Source organism: Podarcis vaucheri (assembly GCF_965113315.1).
Source record: "Podarcis vaucheri genome assembly, chromosome: 2".
Classification (NCBI taxonomy): Eukaryota; Metazoa; Chordata; class Lepidosauria; order Squamata; family Lacertidae; genus Podarcis; species Podarcis vaucheri.
The window spans coordinates 29,348,921-29,368,651 of record NC_138760.1 but is presented as its reverse complement, the minus strand read 5'-3'; the positions used below and the strand labels follow the sequence as shown (position 1 = coordinate 29,368,651).

The 19,731-nt window shown below is 43.3% G+C and overlaps 1 protein-coding gene across 1 annotated transcript; it reads right to left on the bottom strand.

The window, feature by feature from the left end:
- Positions 1 to 1,154: 1,154 nt before the first annotated feature.
- KCNJ2 (potassium inwardly rectifying channel subfamily J member 2) lies at positions 1,155 to 13,305 on the bottom strand. The gene is made up of 2 exons (XM_082213293.1): positions 12,945 to 13,305; positions 1,155 to 6,745 (listed from the first exon to the last, which is right to left on the bottom strand). Exon 2 carries the CDS (start codon positions 6,528 to 6,530, stop codon positions 5,253 to 5,255), a length of 1,278 nt encoding a protein of 425 aa, XP_082069419.1. The 5' UTR covers positions 6,531 to 6,745; positions 12,945 to 13,305; the 3' UTR covers positions 1,155 to 5,252.
- Positions 13,306 to 19,731: the final 6,426 nt, after the last annotated feature.

Genomic DNA, 19,731 nt, shown 5'->3' with positions numbered 1-19,731 from the left:
GGTTGGAAACCTCTGTAGTATGGGATAGCTGAATATTCCCACATTGCAGGAGCTTGGACTACAATTCTATGACCTCCCAATTGTGGCATTTTCAGATTAAAAGAGCATCATGTTAGAAGAGGCAGCATCCTATCTGATGGGAAGAGGAATTGCAGCTCATGGTAGTAGCCAATGGGAGAGGGCCTAATGTTTCACTAGTGTCACATCAGCAGAGGGGAGGGTTGCAACTTTGAAATGTTATCTATATAAAATGTTCCCCTGCACTGGAGAGGAAGAGGCAGACCACTAGTAGGATAGGTTGGCGTCCAGCTAAGGGAAACTCAGAGTAGTAGACCCATTGAAATCAGTGGGATTAATTTGAGCCTATCAGTTTCAATGGCCCTACTCAGCATATGGTAAAAATTGGATACCACCCATCAGGTTTCAATCAGGCTTCTGAACATTTAATATGCAAAGCTGAATAAGGTTTTTGTTCACAAACACAGCGAAGCTTCAACTGTAAAGGAGTCCACTTTTAAAAAGATGACACTAAGATCACACAGTTTTAGTGTGTGTGTGTGTGTGTGGTACCTCAGTTTACACAGTGGTACCTCGGGTTACAAACACCTTGGGTTACAAACACTTCAAGTTACAGACTCTGCTAACCCGGAAGTAGTACCTCGGGTTGAGAACTTTACCTCAGGATGAGAACAGAAATCGCACACCAGCGGCAGCAGGAGGCCCCATTAACTAAAGTGGTACCTCAGGTTAAGAATGGTTTCAGGTTAAGAACAGACCTCCGGAACGAATTAAGTTCGTAACCAGAGGCACCACTGTACACACACACACACACACACACACACTTGTGCAGGCCTGACAGTGACACTTACTAGAGAAATAAGGAGCAAGTTAATTTTGTAGCACAAGCTACCCCATGCCTCAAATGGTGTGATCTAGATTCCCACTGTTCGTGTTGTCATAAATGAGATGGGGCCTGATCATTATCCCATACAGGCTTAGAATGCATAATCTCATACAGGCTGAGAATCTGCTACAGCGATTGGGACACATCCAAAAAGAGGGTAGCTAGCTGCACATTGCACTCAGACGGGCAGAGCATGCTTATGCAATCAAGCTGCTGTGTTGCTGCTTGTAAAGAGATTCGGCGTCAAATATGCAAGAATACTTTTATTTTTATTTTTTTAAGAAATAATAAAATAAGACATAATATATATATAAAAATTTTGTACAGTCCATGATTTGTGCAGTACATTAGGAAGACTTTGATACAAAAGGCTGCAAACAGGAAAAATAAGTAAAGGAGAACGATTGTCAAATGCCTGTTGGTTTTGTTCACCTTACAAACAGCTGCAGGACAGAAAATCCATTTACGAGAAGAGAGAGGTCTCTCCAGTTGCCTGTGGGGTGGCAACTGCGCAGCACTCTCCTACCTTAAAAATGATCAACAACAGCAGCCAGGTTTTTGGGTTTTTTTGTTTTGTTTTGTTTTAGAAAAAGAAGACATTACAGTACTTATCGGTTTTTACTTTGCAACCCCACCCCAACAAATAAAAGGAGAGCAAAAATAAGAGAGCAAAAATATCAGATTCAGAACCCTTTGTCTTTGCCAAATGCATGCGCAATAGAATGAATAGTTATGGGGGGGGAGCGTGAATCTGTGACTGAACCATGTACCCAAAGAATACACACATTTTTATTCATTTTAAAACCTTGCACACCAGGCCACGGTTGAGAAACAACAGCAACCCATAGCCTTTGTTGCACGAGCGAGATAATAAGGCTGCAACCCTATACTATGTGCCCACTTCCTTGGGAGTAAGTCCCTGTTGAAGCAATGGAACTTACTTCTGAGTAGTAGACCTGCTCAGGATTGCACTGTTAGTTACGTACAAGAGAAGCCCGCACCCCACCCCCATTCAAGTATTTCTAGGGAAAAGGAAAATTACTGCTTGTCTCAAAGCTCTTATTTGTGGCTTGAGGACTCAGGTCTGCATGCAGTCTACATTCCAGTGATGTCAGTGGGGAAATTTCCCATCGGTGTAAGTGGCGAGCTATTGCACCACAAATCTATACTTGCTCAACACTTTGCACAATTGTCCCTTGTGATCAGCTGCTTCAAAAATAATCTTTCAATAGCTTCACAATGGTCATGGACCCTAAGGCTGAGCCTCCCAAGGCAAGTTGAGCTTGCTTGCTTGTTTGTTTGTTAAAAAAGAACATCATGAGGACAATTAAGGGCCAGTAGGTACCATGATATATACATAAAGGAAGGTTTCATTTTAGCATGTTTTTTTTCACATGCAGAAGCAAACAGGTAAAGACAAAGGGTTATTTGAGGAAGAGAAACATACCCCCAACACTCTCATCAAGTCTGTAGCGATCTGAATGCAAGTAAAAAGGAAAGAAAAAAGCCAATAGCGAGGACAAACACAATCAAGTTAAACATCCATGCCTAAATAAATAACAAAAAAATAACTCATAGCATTAGAAATCCCATAAGGCTTGCAGTTATTTGCTAAAAACCATGCTAACCAGTAGCATCATAGGTTCTAACTGATGCCATCTTGGCCTTTTCTCCTATCGTTTTTCTTTTTCAATGGACTTCTCTATTTACATTTGGCTTTAAATATGAAAATACTTGATAAACTTTATTTTTAAAAATGTACATTTTCGTTAAAAAAAATTCTGAAAAACAAAACCCTGCTTCTCAGGAAAAGAAAAATCAACTCTGCACCAGGAAAAGAAAAGAAATATTAGATTTGATTTTTTTTAAGGGAAAAAAAAACAAAATCCCTTTCTCTGTGTGTTTGTTTTTAAAACAAATATATTCAACACTTTTTCAAACCACCTTTCCCTTTAATGTCTCAAATCTTGCAAGTGGGAACTTTGTGCATTTTGGAGTAGTTTCCTCCCTTCTTTGTTTGACATGTCACTAAATACTCTTTGGTTTGCTCTTTATTTTCCTTTGCAAAATATATCACAATAGCAGCACGAGTCATGTTCAATTGCTTTCATTGTTTCCCTGACCCAGAGACTCCAGTCAGGTTGCCATGCATATTTAGTACTGTGCCCCCCCACCTCCTTTTTTCACTCTTCAGAATTAGCCTCAGTTCATGGTACATAAACAATATCTGACTTAAGAGGAAAAACAAACAAACCTGCCTATATAACACCATCTCCAATTTCTGCAGTTTCGAACCCACCAACTCTGCAAAGTTCATTCTAGCTGGGAAATGCCACATTACTGAATTTGTCTCCTTCTGACATGGCAACTGTGGCCCGGAAAGCTTCGCAGATGATTATTAGGAACAGCATTAGACCCAGAACAAGCTATTTTTTAATGGCATACAGGGAGATCCAATACTGTAAAAGAATTTAAGGTTTATTCCCTCAGTTATCACCTTCTTCTTCCACCTGCTGGTAGGGCTCGTACGTCTATAACCTATGGGTGCCACTGAAACGGTACACTTGATCTTACGAGGCAGGGAGAATTTTTAAAGCATTCTTGGCAAGGGGCCCCCAAATGCCATTAAAGCCATGGTTCAGCAGTCGGTCGCAATAGCTGTTTAAAGATTTCGGTGAAGATATATTGCTATGTCTGTCGATCATCCCATCGTGGCTTTCTCAAGTCGTCAGAAAACAAAAAGAGGGAACTCTTTTACAGTATTGTTCCCTTCAAACTCACCTGCCCACCCCCAGCCCCCTGACAAGCAATCTAGAAAATTTTTAGCATACTTCCCGCCCCCCCATCACCCTGGCAAGGAGAAGCTGTCCCATCGAAAACAAAACCACTGATCTCCTTGCATCAGATTATTCCACGTCAGTTTCCTATCTCCTGGGAGCAGCCTGTTGCTTTGTTCATGGCAGCCTACTGCGTATGGTCAAGTCTATCTCTATGGCTGAAACCATGGTTTTGCCAACGTGTAGCAAAGCTGGATTAAACCTCAAATGGATTGTAACTATGGCCTTGGTTCCGTTTGATGGCTCACAATACAATCCTATACATGTCCACTCAGAAGTAAGACATACTAATAGGGCTTTTCCCCAGCTGCCTCTAGGATTGCAGTCCCTGCAAAATCCTGCTCCACTTCTAACAGGGTTCTGTGTTCTAAAAACTGGTCTGGAATGCATGACTTCTTAGTTGACTTTCTGCCACAGTCTTGCTGTTTTGCAAACAGGAAATAACATATGTTTGCTCCCTTTCACTCAGTTTCTTCTCCTCCTCCTCTTTAAGATCAGAAGTTTATTTGCCCAGAAAAGGGTGGGGCAAAAAAAGGAGTATTTTGTTTTAGAATAAGGTGCATTTAAAAAAAAATACTACATGCGTAAGGACCTTTGGGGAAGAAAGATAGTCTGAAAGCAACCTGCTCTGTTTAAGTAAAAAGCTGTGCAAATGTGTGCATTTTTTCTCTTTGGTATTCACTTAGGTAGCTTTGAAATCAAAACACATTTTGGATTTTTTTTTGGGGGGGTGACTCCCATTCCATTCCCAAACACAAATTTAAAAATATATATCTTGCTGTAGGCTACTGCATGGCATTGTGTTACATAATACTTCTTATGTAACTGGATAGTACGAAGAGAAATTGATTCTAGCCACCAATCTACTGGCCTCATCAAAAGTTCAGATTCCCTAACATCACCAGTCACTTTGTCTGACAGAGAGCTTTGAAACTAACAAGTTCAACACTGAGAATTTCCCCCTTTTCTGTTTTTGTTTTGCGTTTTTGTTGTTGTTGTTTTTTAAAAAAGGATATATAAAAGGAAAAAAACAAATACTACACTGCGACAAAAAATAATTACAATTTGTGTTCATGTAGTTAGCAGCAACATTAAAAAAATAGTAAGGCCGTCTCTTGCCTTTGTTATGCCATTAAAAACATTCTTGTTCCCAAGGGAGAAGCATTTTGGGAGACAGAGAGAGAAAAATAGACGACAAACAATACCACTCAACCAAAGCTTGCCTGCAAGTTCAAGTTTTGTAAAAAATATATATACATAATTTATTCTACAACATATATGTGCTTTCTAGTCAAGCACAGACATAGTGCTTCATGTTCCAATTCACACTTTTGCTGTACCTCCCATGAAGACAGCGTTTTGAAAACCAGCCTAGCAGGACTTTTTGGCCTGCATGCCTATCTCTGTTTGACAGTACCGTCATCTGAAAAACTGTTTGCGGCCACTCCTGCATGTAGCCTGCCCGTTATTGACAGATATATTTTAACCAGAGCGGAAAACATTTCCATCAGTCATATTTCAGATTCCCGCCTTAAAGGCCTAGGCTCTAGGGGGACACCAGCTTGGCTGTGGGGCTCCATCTCTGGCTGTGTGTCTGTACTCGTGCTCTCGGGCACTCCATTGTCACTATCTTCTTCCTCTTTGCCCGTGAGGGCTACTTCGTTCTCGTAGCAAAATGAGTTTGCATTAGAAAGGATGTATTTCTTTTCCGCTAAGTCTCTGGCACTACAGAGGGGTGTGTTCGGCACTTCGTACGTTTTGTGGAACCTAGAATAATCCACTTTGTAGTAGTTCTTCTCTTCAAACAGCACAGGCTCATAACGGTGGCCCCAGAGGATTTCGTTTGCCAGATAGGAGCTACGGCACTGGGTAGTCATGGCAGTAGCTTCCACCATGCCTTCTAATATTACTACAATTTCAAAGTCTGTGTTGTCCATATCTTGCTTACTTAAGTCATACAGTGGGCTCTCTTCATCTATTTCGTGGACAATTGTAATAGGCGACACCAAAAATATGCGGTCTATCCCACTGTCAAACCCGACGTTGATGTCAATTTGGTCTAGCGGGATGTATTCTCCTTCAGTGGTGATTCGGGATTTGAGGAGCTGGGCTCTCACGTGAGCTTCCACCAAGTGGCTTTTGCGTAGATTCCCAACCCGCCACATCAAGCACAGCTTTCCGTCCCTCATAGCTATCACCGCATTGTCGCTGAAGATGAGAGTTTCGTTCCTCTTCTTCGGCTTGGCCATCTTAGCCATCACAGCACCAATGATAAAGGCATCAATGATGCAGCCGACTATCGACTGGAAAACCACCATAAAGACTGCGATGGGACACTCATCCGTGACGCACCTAAAGCCGTAGCCAATCGTCGTCTGCGTTTCAATGGAGAAAAGGAAGGCCGCAGTGAAGCTGCGAACTTCAGAGACACAGAGTCCTTCCTTTTTATCAAGGTCCCCGTGCAATAAGGCAATCAACCAAAACACACAACCAAAAAACAGCCAGGAGAGGATGAAAGCCAGGCAGAAGATGAGCAACATCCACCTCCAGCGGATGTCTACGCAGGTGGTAAAGATGTCTGCTAGGTACCGCTGTCCTTTCTCTCCCACGTTTATGAACTGAACGTTGCAGTGGCCATCTTTCTTGACGAACCGGCTCCTGCATTGCTGCCTGGTGTGCACCTTGCTCTTGCCATTCCCAAAGCCATTGGCAACAGCCATGGTGGCCAGCTTCATGCCGTCCTCTTCCGAGGAAACTATGCTGTAGCGGTTGGTTCGCACGCTGCCCATCGCTTCCGCTGTGGACTGTGGTGCTTCTGCTTTAGAAAACAGTCTGAGTTTCTGCAGAACCCTTTGGAGAAACAGTTTTGAATGCTCTCGGGGAACACACTCAGAGGAAAAAGAGAGAGAAGCCGGGGCCTCTGTCAGACCTTGACTGCGCCAAGGAGCCTTCCAATCGTCGCAGCCAACTTAGCAGCCAATCATCTGCCACAAGGAGACATGGCCTGTCATAAAAGAGAGAGAGAAAGTTGTGTCAGCAACTGTTGGGATCGCATTTCTATTTTTTTGCCCTCACATGATCTTGTATGGATCCCGCTCCCAGCTTCGTTCGTTCCAGAGGACATCATCTTGTTCAGTGGCAACTCAGCATAGCCACGGGAAATCACACAGCTAATCTTAAAAGAAAGCATCACCTAATAGCTCGAGTTTTTATATGCAGAATCATAGCATAGGAAGGTACCATGAGGGTCATCTAGTCCAACCCCCTGCAACAAAGGAATGTTTTGCCCAACGTGAGATTATGAGGCTCATGCTCTACCGACTGAGCGATCCCAGGAGATTCGGCCGATACAGGATGACAACTTCAGCCAAAGATGATATAATGAATTTAATCTAACACAGTATGCAATGAGCAGAAACACATTTTTGTCAGGGTCAGGGAATGTCTCATTTAGTTACTCTGCAAAAATAAGGAACAAGGTAACACTCCTTAAACTGTCCAGCATTTTGCTATTGGGGCTCACTTGTCCAATTCTGGTCTCTGGCTGCATAAAACCTTTCTTAAGGGTATAAAGGGGACTCACTTTAAACTCTAGTATTACACTGCCACCAGTCTGAATTGCCAATAGTCTGGTATCTTGTTGATTAGTTTTAAGCCATCCATTTTGAGATTCCTAGATCTGAGAATCATTGATGTAATTTATACCAGTTTTAACATAAGATAGTGGTGCAGCAATAAAACTGCTAGCACATTTGCAAAGCTAAGCAGGGTCCGGTATGGTTTCAATATTGGATGGGGAACTGCGTGCATTGCAGGGCCTATCTGACCCTTGAGGTCTCTTCCAACTCGATATTTCTATAATGCATTTGAATCCAATCCAAGTTTACCCTTTTGCAGTATTTGACATCCCTCCTCTTATTAAATGAAAGTTGATTGGAAACTAAGCACTGAATTTTGTTTTCATTTTTTTCAGAATTCAGTCCGCAAAGCCATATGTTGCTAGTGAATCTAAAGCAGCTTGATGCTAGACATTGACATAGTGATCATTGCAAGATAGTAGTAGAGCAAATATACAGAAGCAAACCTCATGGAACTGTGAGTGAGATCCAGGTTCACCTTTATTGCTTGTGTTTTGTTTTGTTTTAACTAATAAATTAAGTAAGCACAGGTTGGGACCTAAATCAAAATATGGCTGAACCAAAATATACAGACCAGCATTCAACATGTATGCAATTTCCAAGGGCATTTAATATAGTAGTGAAACAATGGCCCTCATCCTGCTCTGCTCATTCCCAACTAGTCATGTCTATGGTAATGCATGTTCTTATCCCACACAGCCAATCGGATGCTAATCTGCCTATGCATTTCAAAGCCTGCTTCCTTGTCTAGATCTCTTTTGTTGCATCCATCCATTTTGCTGCCATCTAAATTTCTGCAGCTCAGCTGCCTGAACTGTGTGGTTGGAACTTCGTGAATTTGCTATGTGAAGGAGCTGCCATATAGTCAGGACTGGCTCATGTCCCTATGTGTTTGTTTGCTGCTGGGGTTTGTTTTTTTAAAAAAAATCTAACCCAGAATGCTGCTTCTTTATTTGAAAAGAGGCTTGCTGTAAGGCACGTGTGCATAAGACTGCAGCCATGAAGTCTTAACCACCTCAAGCATATTCAGTCAGAAGTATGGGCCACTGGATTCACAATCCTAACCATGTTTACTCAGAAGTAAAACATATTAAATGGGGATCAGGTAAGTAGGTCTAGGATTGCAGACTTACTCCCTAATGGTTAGGACTATAACTGTAGAGATGTTTCCATTTCCTTTCGTGACTCCTCGTAAGATCAATTTAAAATGCAGCAGGTGAGACAACAGTGGGATTGCTGACATTTTACTCTTAAAATGAAGAGGAGCACTTGCTTTGCATCATACGAAATTTGATGCACATCCTCAGTGGGTCAAAACCACAGGTCATCCCACAGCAAAATTTCAAACTCAAACAAACATCAAATAACACTTAAAAGTCTAGAATAGCAATTCAAATATAGAAGATTTTTCATAGGTCAAGTGACTCTCAAAGCATGGCTCCAGATGATGCTATATAAACTTTTGTCTAATTCTCCAGGTCACAGCTGCATAAGGTAACCTTACATGTTAGGTACTTTCCCAGATAACAGAAAGCAGATCTTCCGATAATAATTACAGATGGAAAGTCTAGGCTAGATGTAGGATAGATCTGTCCCTGAGTGCTAAATGCAGTATGTAATGGGTGACATCTTCTTGAAATTAGTCAAACTTATTATTATGCTACGTGTTTTGGCAGCTTTCAACAATCAAGGGTTATTCAAATGTGCACTAGTTTTCTAGTTAATTTATACCTGTCTGATCATTCATTTGTAAGGCAAAAGTTCAATTTTTCCAGCAACTAATGTTTTGTTTTTTAGTTAAACAATAGCTCAGCCAATATCTAACCCCTTAGGCAAAACTACTTTCAGTGTTCAATTTGCACTATTTTACTGTTGATGTATAAACGTAGTCTAGAATATCAGTTTAAGAAAGAATCAGGTTTCTGTTTATACACAAACAAAAACAGTTAACTGAAAGATAGCTTTATTGGTCTGCAGATTATTCCATGTCAGAAACCACATCCTATTATTATTATTATTATTATTATTATTGTCATCATGCTGCATGCCCATGTTCAAATTACATTTGTAGGCATGCTGTTTGGGCTGATCTTTTTCTCAGATTTAAAGGAGGAAAACAAGCCAGTTTAAGGGAGGGGAGAGAGAGAGAAAGAGACTGAAAGAAGGTCTACATGAGACTTTGGAAAACTACCTTGACCTTTGGCCATTTGATCAAATTCCAAGCATCACTCCAACGTAATACCAGCTTCCTATGAAATGCCTGCTCAAATTAGAACCCTAGAAATAGCACCAAGTACCTATTACTGGCAGATTTCCACTACCAGCAATAGTAATTGTTCCATATGTTGTACATTTGCATGGTATTATTAGCTAATAGAGTTTCACCACTACGGGCACTCTGCCTCTGGAAGCAAACCCTTTATGTGCAGGTTGGCTAAAATAATTCTTAAACAAAGAGCCTGGGGTTATAACTCTTTCAAGTGTTTATAGACTAGAAGTTCATCATGCAACAAAACTTTGGCATACCACACACAACACTTATTACAGGATAATAACCACCCTCTATTTTAACAACACAAATAGGATAGGATAACCACCCTCTCTTTTAACAACACAAATTGCCCACTTCTGCTCCCACTGTAACTAGGATACAAACAGGGAGCAGGCAGAGGGACAAGTTAACCTTCACGATGAATCACCAGACAAGGTTGACAATGGCACATTAGTAGTAGCAGAAATCTTATGTCCACAAAGTGAATGGCAAAATTCCTGCTATTTATCCAAGCAGAATCAGGTTCTGGGGATGTTTAGAAGAACAGTGCAAGCATCTAACGCACACATGAATTTTGTGGGAACCACAGAGACAACAGAACTGATACAGCAGCAGCAGACCTACAGCACAGATGTAGAATTTGGACAGGACAGGGGTCAGGCCCTGTGGAATGCTTTATGAGCATATAGCCCCAGCATTAATAGGGTAGTGGCAAAGTCTCAGAAAATTCTGAACTCTCCCTCCCTTTCAGCTGTCCAACACACGCACGCACACACACACCTTCCTTCGGAAATGAAGACACCACTCACTGTCCGAAGAGAATGCCCAACATCATTTCTGACGGTGCACTTTCTTCTCCTAGCCACAATTTACCAAACCCATGTTACCAACACCTGCTCTATTCCTATACAACAAGTTCACAGTACTGAGAGGTGGGTAAAAGTCTGCAGGCTTTTCTCCCCTTCCAAGCTGTTGCTACTTCTCCTGCCTACCAGCAGTCTTCCCACACTCTACTTGAAGAAAAGTGGGGGGCGGGAAGTAAGTTGACTGTGAACCCACATGTTAGAGAACTCCAGAGCTGGCTCCTCCAAAACCCTAAATAGAATTGGGATCAGAATCTTTCAGAATGAAGCTTCAATTCCAATGCCACTGCTAAGGTTATTAAACCACTGCTGTATACAGTAGTAACTCGGGTTAATAACTTAATTCGTTCTTAACCTGAAACTGTTCTTAACCTGAGGTACCACTTTAGCTAAGGGGGCCTCCCGCTGTGCGATTTCTGTTCTCATCCTGAGCAACATTCTTAACCCGAGGCACTGCTTCTGGATTAGCGGAGTCTGTAACCTGAAGCATTCCGTAACCTGAAGCAGTCTGTAACCCGAGGCACCACTGTATTGAGCTAGCCTCATGCAACCTGAACATACCCCATAAATAAGTTCAATGCATTACATTTACTCCCCATTGCCTCTGTAGATGTGTTTCTGCATGTATGTGTTGACAGATGGAGAGAGTCAGGGGATTTCCCCCCTACTTCCACCCCAAATAATGGGCTCTGAATCTGAGCAAACTGTGTCTGGGAGGAAGCTTTGGAGCACAAGCAGCCTTCTGAATTTAAACACATTCACGCTTGTTTGAAAATTGCAATGATGAAATAGGTGAGAAGCATTCTTAAAAAGGAAAAAAAATCAGCACTCTCAGGCTGCTCAGGGTTGAGCGAACAGGGGGAGAGAAATAGTTAATGAGCAAGCAGCAGTTATTCCCCAGTTGTCGCTGCACACCTCTGCTGAGGCTGTTCAAGGCACATGTTGCTAAGTGAACCTAACTACTACCTTCCTGTGCCCTGAGTAAACAGAATGGCTGTGAGCTAGAGCTCAAATCAATAATCAGAGCAATGCCCTCCTCTTCAAGTGGTTCAGGAGTCTATTCTGCCTTCCCCTTACTGGCAGTCTATTAATATTCTCAGCTTAATTTTTACATTTTTTATTGTTAAGGCACCACAATGCACAGGACCGGCCCTCCAATACCTCACTGAGACAGAGGACCAAAACAATGAGGGTGGTTTTAAACAACAATGCCAACAACAAGAAGAAAGTTTGTAGAAGGAAGTGTGTGAGGGGAAAGGGGGAAGGCTGAGAGGCTTTTGATCCCAGATCCCAGATCCTGCTTGTTTGGAGAAGATGGCAAGATATTTCTAGATGATGACAAACTAACAACAAATGACCAGAGTCATCACCAGGGGGGGGGGTCGTTGGCAAGCTGCTTAAGATGGAAAAAGAAAGGAATGCAGAAAAAAAGGTAAGGGGCAGAATACAGAAATTTTGCACAGTGAGAGAACGAAAGAATCTGGGAAGCGGAAGTATTGGGAGGGGGGAGAAGAGTGATAAGGAAGAGGTTTTCCTCACAATAGTTTTTTCAGCTGCAGAAGCTGCTTCAAGCTCTAAACATTCCTGCTACAGCACAAACTATTTTCAGATGGCAACGTCTGTAACAGGCTACAGCAGAGCCAAAATGATTTGTTCTTTATTTCTTATATTTTGCCCGGGGAGGGGGGAACCCTGATGAATCAAGCTAAAGTGATGCAATCTCTCCCCAAACGTAAGACATGCTGATCTTTTCTTTCGATGCCTGCTTTTGGCATGGAATAATACCAAGATTTTTTTAAATAAAAAATAAAAAAAATAAGAGGGGTGGGGTACAAACAATCCACAAACTGCTTCGGAGCATCTTGGGGAAAGGTCGACATGTGGTATTTTAGGCTGTTTTGAAATATGTTTCAGAGCTTCAGGAGGACCTAAGAGGTCTTGATGCTGTGACCTATTCCTGAGTCACAGCATAGTTGCAAACCAGAGGCAAAAAAAGGAAATAGCAAAAATAATCCAGAGCTCAGCAGAGCTGGCAGCATTTTTTTCTACTAAACTCCATCCAAAACAGTCCATTGCAAAGGCAATTAGATGCAGTGAAAGTTAAGAGCACAGAAGAACCGCCAGCAATTGCAGACAAATCTACCTGCAACAATTTTAGCAGCTACTGAATCTGGTACCTGAAAGCAAGTTTATAAAATGTTTCCATTTTTGGACCTCCGGGGAAATCTCCCTGCTGCAAGCAAGCAACAAACAAACAAACCATTTCTTACTTCTTTCTTTCAAGACCCTCAAGCCTATCGATCTGTGGGGGCTATAGGGTTACATTCTGACTCAAAAGAGCAACAGTTCGCAATATTCCTCTCGACTGAGAGGTTCCAAGCCACCCCGCTTCCCGAAGGTCAAAAAAGAGAAAGAGAAAGGCTTCCTTACCTGTCGGTGGATTTTAAGCTAGGCAAAAATTATATTGTTAAAAAGGGTGTTAGATCCAGAGGTGAGCAAAAAAAGGAAAACCATCCCCAAGCGCTCCCTAGCCTCAGCCTGCCGCTGGCAAGTGATACAACGGAATAAGCTACTGCCTCTCTTTTGAGCGCTGCCCATGTGATTTTTAATACCGGCTCGCCAGTCTCCGCCCACGGGGGCTTCCTCGGACCAATGAGCGCCGGGGGGCGGGGCCGGGAGCGCCTGGGGCTCCGGGGCCGCAGCTCCGCTCAGGCAGTAGGAGAGAGGGGAGCGGAGGTGACGGAGCTCCTCCCCGGGACTGCCATCCGCTTGCGCCCAGCTCCTCGTCCAGCAGCTCCGGAGTCCTCCTGCGGCTCGGAGGGAATTGAAACGCGGGTGGGTGGGAAAGGGGTTGCAGGAGGACCGACCCTGGGGGAAGTGCGCCTTCCAGCCCCGGTTTGCTTACTACGGGGCGGGTGGGAAAGGGGTAGCTGGCTGGTAGGGAGAGGGATTGTCCCGCTGCGCCCTCGGAGCATTTGTGGCCCTGCGGGAGGAGCCGTGGAGCGGCCGGTGGCGGTGGATGGACGCGTGGCGGGACGTGGGAGAGGCCGAGAGGGGACTTCCACCGTGGATGCTTCAGTGGAGATTGCTACATCGCAGGGGGTTGGACTAAAGGACCTTTGGGGAGCCAGTCTGACTACAGTTAGGTGGTTCTCCTCGCTGAGGAAGTGCGGCAGGGTCGGGAGGAGGGCGCGGTGCCCGAGAGAGAGGGGAGAGAGAGAGAGAGGAAAGAAAGAAAGAAAGAAAGAAAGAGAAAGAAAGTGTCTTTAATCACTTTAAGGGGGAGGACGTCTGGAGGAGCCAGGAAGTGAGAGACTTGCTCACCCTAAAGAGCAGCGCACAGGCGATGGTGGTGCTGGGTCTTGCTTGCCTTTTTACAAGCTTGGACGCGAGGGCTTTTTGCAGGTGGGTTGACCCCAAAATATGAGGCAGAGCAGGTTGGCGTGGAGAGGAACAGAGACTTTAAAGCAGGTGGTCTGGAGAAGAGAGCTGCGTGTCTAGTGAGGGGTTGGGGGGGGTTGTGTGAAACATCAAAGGCAAGCTCAGGGTTGCCACTCCTTCTTTCCCTCCCCCCTGACAAGAGGTTTAAGCAGAAATCCAGCAATCGCAGGGATAGGGAGAATGGCACCCTTCTGGATTTCGTGCTGTTAAAAGGGTGCAGGGAAAAGTGGCAACCCTTGGGAAGTGAACTGGGGGAAGCGCAGGAAAAAATGGATGGTTGGGGGGGAAGGGTGCCTGTGGGGGTAAAATCGAGGACTGCTCACTCACTCTTTTAAAAACCGGGTTTTGGGGGGAAATCTATGGGGCGAAGAGACGTTATGAGGGGCTGATAGAGAATTGCACCTGAGGTTGGGTTCTGGGGGCGGGGGCGTGATGGAGAAACCGGAGCGAAAAACTGGGAGAAGATGGTGTGGGGGATGCTGTGTGGGTTGCAGAGAGAGATAATTGGGAGTGTTGGTGGGGGGAATTGAAGGGAGCTCAGGGGAGAGGCTGAATGGTAGCAAAGCGATGTAGGCAGAGTGTGAGTGAATGAGACATTAACAAAGCAAGGAGGGTCTTTTATTTGTGGAGGAGTAAAACGGCTGACGAACGTGTGTGAAAAGCCGAATGCCTTGCCCTGGGAGGAATGGAGACAAAGAAAATCTGAGCCTCTGTTAACGAAACGCAGCAAATTAGCAACAGTTAAAATCGTGGTTGTGTAACTATTGTCCCTAAAATATCACAGAACACGTTCGAACAATCAAGCTGTGCGATCAAGTTATTAAAGTGACTTCATCTCAAGCACCCGTTTATTTTCTCTCCCACCCACCACCCGAAATGGCCCTGTCACCAGCTAATTTGTCCAGAAATAAATAAATCCGTGGCCACAGTTATTCCAATCAGGTAGTAAGACACTGAGCATGAAAGGCACAAATTCTGTTCCTTATAGCCTCCGTCATCCTATGTCCATCTTCAAACTAGAGGTGGAATCATCTTATGCAGGATATTTTAGAGTTCCACACCAACTCATGTCCTCATATCACTAAATTTTTAATTGAATATGGAGTTTCTATCAGTATGCATTTCTGAAAATGAGGAAAATATCTACTCATTTCTCTCCCCTCCTGAGAAATTTGCAGTTGGAAACATACAGAATTATTTTGTGTGCATAAGCCAATGTGTGCCTCTCATGTAATGTGTCTATAGCCAGTTTTTCTCATCTGTGCATTTTGCTGCTATAAACAGACATGGTGCTGTTTTAATTCTGTGCATTATTGTTTCTTTTAGGGTCCAGTGAGGACTTGGATAGCTGAGTTGGTTAGAGGGGTAGTGCTGATAACACCAAGGTTGCAGCTTCTATCCCAAAGCTCAACAACTTTGGGGTAAAACTGTGAAAAAAGAAAAAAGCTCACAACTTCAGTCCTTAAAAAAGGTCAACAACTTTGGTCGGCCCTCACGCATGTTCACTTCATCAAATCTGGCCCTCTTTGAAAAAGGTTTGTGCACCCCTGGACTAGTTGGTCCTTAGGGTCCCTTCCAACTCTATGGTTCTATATTATTTAGACTTAAGAAATAGGACTTCGGTAAAGAAAGGCTAAAGTTCAGTACACACAGTAGAAGATCAAGAATACATTTTGGGTGGAATGTATACAGTGGTACCTCCGGTTACGAACTTAATCAGTTCTGAAGGTCCGTTTGTAACCTGAAACCACTCGTAACATGAAGCGCGCTTCCACTAATGGCGCCTCCTGCTGCTGCCGTGCTGCCGTCACGCAACTTCCGCTCGCATCCTGGGGCAAAGTTTGCAACAAGGGGTATCTACTTACGGGTTAGCGGAGCTCGTAACCTGCAGCATTCGCAAGGAGGACAGTACATAACACGAGGTTCCACTGTACTTCGGTTTTGAAATGCTGATGTGAACAGAAGCAGAAGTATATACAGTGGTACCTCAGGTTAAGAACTTAATTCGTTCTGGAGGTCCGTTCTTAACCTGAAACTGTTTTTAACCTGAAGCACCACTTTAGCTAGTGGGGCCTCCCACTGCCGCCGTGCGATTTCTGTTCTCATCCTGAAGCAAAGTTCTTAACCCGAGGTAATATTTCTGGGTTAGCAGAGTCTGTAACGTGAAGCATCTGTAACCTGAGGTACCACTGTATTCAAGTCACTAGCCTCCCCCCCCCTTATTTTTCAGGTCTTGTAGGTCATCAGTAAGTGCATCTTTTATTCCACACATTTGTATTTGGAGAATCCGACAGTGAAGGTGGGTCATATTTCCACGGGCTCGTCATATTGGCTGATCACATTTGGTGGACATTCTCAATAGAAGGCGATGGCATCAGGTCTAGAAGGCACCCCCCGGTGATTCCCATTTGTTTGCCTGATTAAATGGACAGCTGTTTCTGGTTTGGTGCAGTAAGTAATCTATATTTGAAGGGAGCATGAGGAGAGATTGCAGTTGTGGAAGAGTTCTGACAGATGCTAACACAAAAGGTCTGTACGCCTGACATTCAGTCTGAAAACGAAGCTATTGCATTACCGATCATATTTTTAAAAGGAGGCAGTCACAAGGGAGGAAATGGCATATGTCACAAAATACATTTCTCAGGAAACCAGTGTCACTCCAGTGGATAATGTAATATACAAACTTGCCCTAAACACTCTTCAAGTTACTTTTATCTTGGATAGTTAGATTTCAGGTAGGTACCACCAGCGGGGGGGGGGGGGGGACGGGGACCAAAGGAATACTCCCTTTTAGAAACTCAGTTGCCTTGTTTTTAATGTATTGCAGTAGTAGGTGACATCTTCCATACCCCATGGTAATGTGTGTATTATCTAGCTCATGGGTATGTAAACTAAGGCCCAGGGGTCAGATCCGGCCCAATCGCCTTCTAAATCTGGCCCGCGGACGGTCCAGGAATCAGCATATTTTTACATGAGTAGAATGTGTCCTTTTATTTAAAATGCATCTCTGGGTTATTTGTGGGGCCTGCCTGGTGTTTTTACATGAGTAGAATGTGTCCTTTTATTTAAAATGCATCTCTGGGTTATTTGTGAGGCATAGGAATTTGTTCATTCCCCCCCCCCTCAAAATATAGTCCAGCCCCCCACAAGGTTTGAGGGACAGTGGACCGGTCCCCTGCTGAAAATGTTTGCTAACCCCTGATCTAGTTGGACTGCAGAGATATTCTCTCACACACACCCTTAAAAGATGGAACCATTTTATCATGGCAGAAGGCTTTGTGGGCCAGAATTGATCACAAATATGAAATGTTCAGCTAAGTAGGTAAGGTATAAGCACGCTCTGAATGTTGAGAGAAGCATGAGATCATGTGTGGTTCCACACCTCCTGCCCAGGTGAAGAATGTTGAAGGCCAAACAATGTTATAGACAGTCGCTGGTGTCGCCACACAACACTGAGCAGCACAAATAAACTATGAGACTGACATGGCTTCTGAATGGGGCGGATTAACCGCTCTGCTTCAGAGGCCAAGCTTTCATTCACTTGAGGATAAGGGCACATTTTAAAGTTTGGTAGAACTGGTTTTTAACACACATTCAGTGCATTCCATGGTATTTGTTTTCAAGGCGGCAACAGCCCGCACCATGCTTAGAACATAGGTCTTGATTTTACCCTGAGATTACCTCTGCTTCCTGGCGAAGGGGTCTGTTCTGCTCCTTGAGAAATCCGCAATTCACAATATGATCCCACTGACAGCAGGACCCTGCTTCCACTTGGCCACATGATAAGGGATCCCAGATGAGGGGTTGTGTTCCCAGTTAAGGAAAGCTGAAAATGCCAGTGCAGCATGACACAATGCAGATAGGAAAATAGATGTGTACCTGGGTGGACAGAGAAGAATGAGAGGCACAGACATCAAAGTACCTGATACCTTTTCCTGGATCGTTCAGCCCGGACACTGAGATCCAGCGCCGAGGGCCTTCTGGCGGTTCCCTCATTGTGAGAAGTGAGGTTACAGGGAACCAGACAGATGGCCTTCTCAGTAGTGGCGCCCACCCTGTGGAACGTCCTCCCTTCAGATGTGAAGGAAATAAGCAGCTGTCTTATCTTTAAAAGACATCTGACGGCAGCCCTGTTTAGGGAAGTTTTTAATATTTAATTCTGTATTGTTTTTAACACTCAATTGGAAGCCGTCCAGAGTGGCTGGGGAAACTCAGCCAGATGGGCGGGGTATAAATAATAAATAATAATAATAATATGGTGTAAGTTTCTCTCCTATGCTAACTAAACTGAACAGCCCACCATATAGGAGCTAACTCCTAGGGGGCTTTGGCCCCACAATAAAATGTTTGAGGGGGGCCTGCAAGTAGGAAACAGAAAAACTGAAATATAGGAAATAGGGCTGCAGAAGGACCTATGATGTGCAAAGAGTGTTGTGGAATACACCAGAAAAGGCCAAAATGGAGATGAGGCTGAAGAGAGAAGAGTGTGTGGAGAAGAAAAGAAAAAGAAAAAAAATGGGGTAATTTGGCTACAGAGATTTAAGGGTAGAGAAAACTGAGTATGAACTTTAGGATAGAGAAAGAGAAAGAAAGACAGTTTGCTGTGGAATGAAGAGACCACAGGAAGGGTTAACAGACAAGGATTATGAGGAACCTGAAATGATGCAAAGAGAGGAAAAGTCTATGGAGTGTAGACAGAAAAGGGGAAGTTAACAGTGAATGTTTTGTTTTGTTTTAAAGAAACATGCTTTTCCACAAATAAGGTAGCAATGCAGCCCTTTTGACGCTGCCCTCAACGTGCTTTGTGTTGTGAGCCGGAATCTATGGCGATCTCCAGCCGCCGGCATCATGTAAATCTTTCTTGCTGTACAAAACTTACACTAGACTTTGCTGGCATAACACTGCCCAAGATGAATGTGGTTTTTCTGAAGGTCACCAGGCCTGCATGCCCACTACTGTAATGACCAGCTTTCCTTTACAGATTGTTCACACCATAGTTAGGTAAGTGCGATTGTGATTTTAAAGGGTATAACGATTCAATATCCTGCCTTTTATTTATTTTTTACCGCCTGGTCTAAAACATCTGATAAAGAAAACAATGATGCCGTGTTCTGCCAAATGCTCCAAAGGAACCAAAGCCAGCTTAAAGGCATGGATTGTTGGCTGCTATGTTCATGCCGTGGCTATGATGGTTAGCGACTCTTACAGATGATCACCTTTTAAGCACAACACACGGTTGTTGCTCTTTGAAAACAGTAACCATTCTTGGTGCTGTCAGATGAGATGCTTAGTCCTTGGCCTCCTATTCTGCAGTGAAAAATTTCGGGAAGGATAGCTTGTTAAGTGGAAAAGGTCACAAATCTGAATACCATGGATCTGGCAGATTATAATTACTAACTCCGTCAGATGCTACATTCATCCCGGACTGAAATATTAGCCATTCTCACATATGGAGACCAGGTGGGAAGAGAAGATCTGGTTAATGTTTTGAAAATGTGAGAAGACGTGTGGGAATTGGTTTTCCCTTTTTGCACAATTAAAACGAAAAATAAGTTGGCAGACTTCAAATACATTGATGAAGGAAAATAAACAAGTTGCGAAAAAGGTAATTTTTAAAACTCTGCAAAGTTTACAAAATCTATTAATGGGTTGATAAGGTACAAATATTATATATATATATATATAAATATATATATAATATATATATTATATATATATAATATATATATTATATATATATATATATATATATATATATATATATATAAATATATAT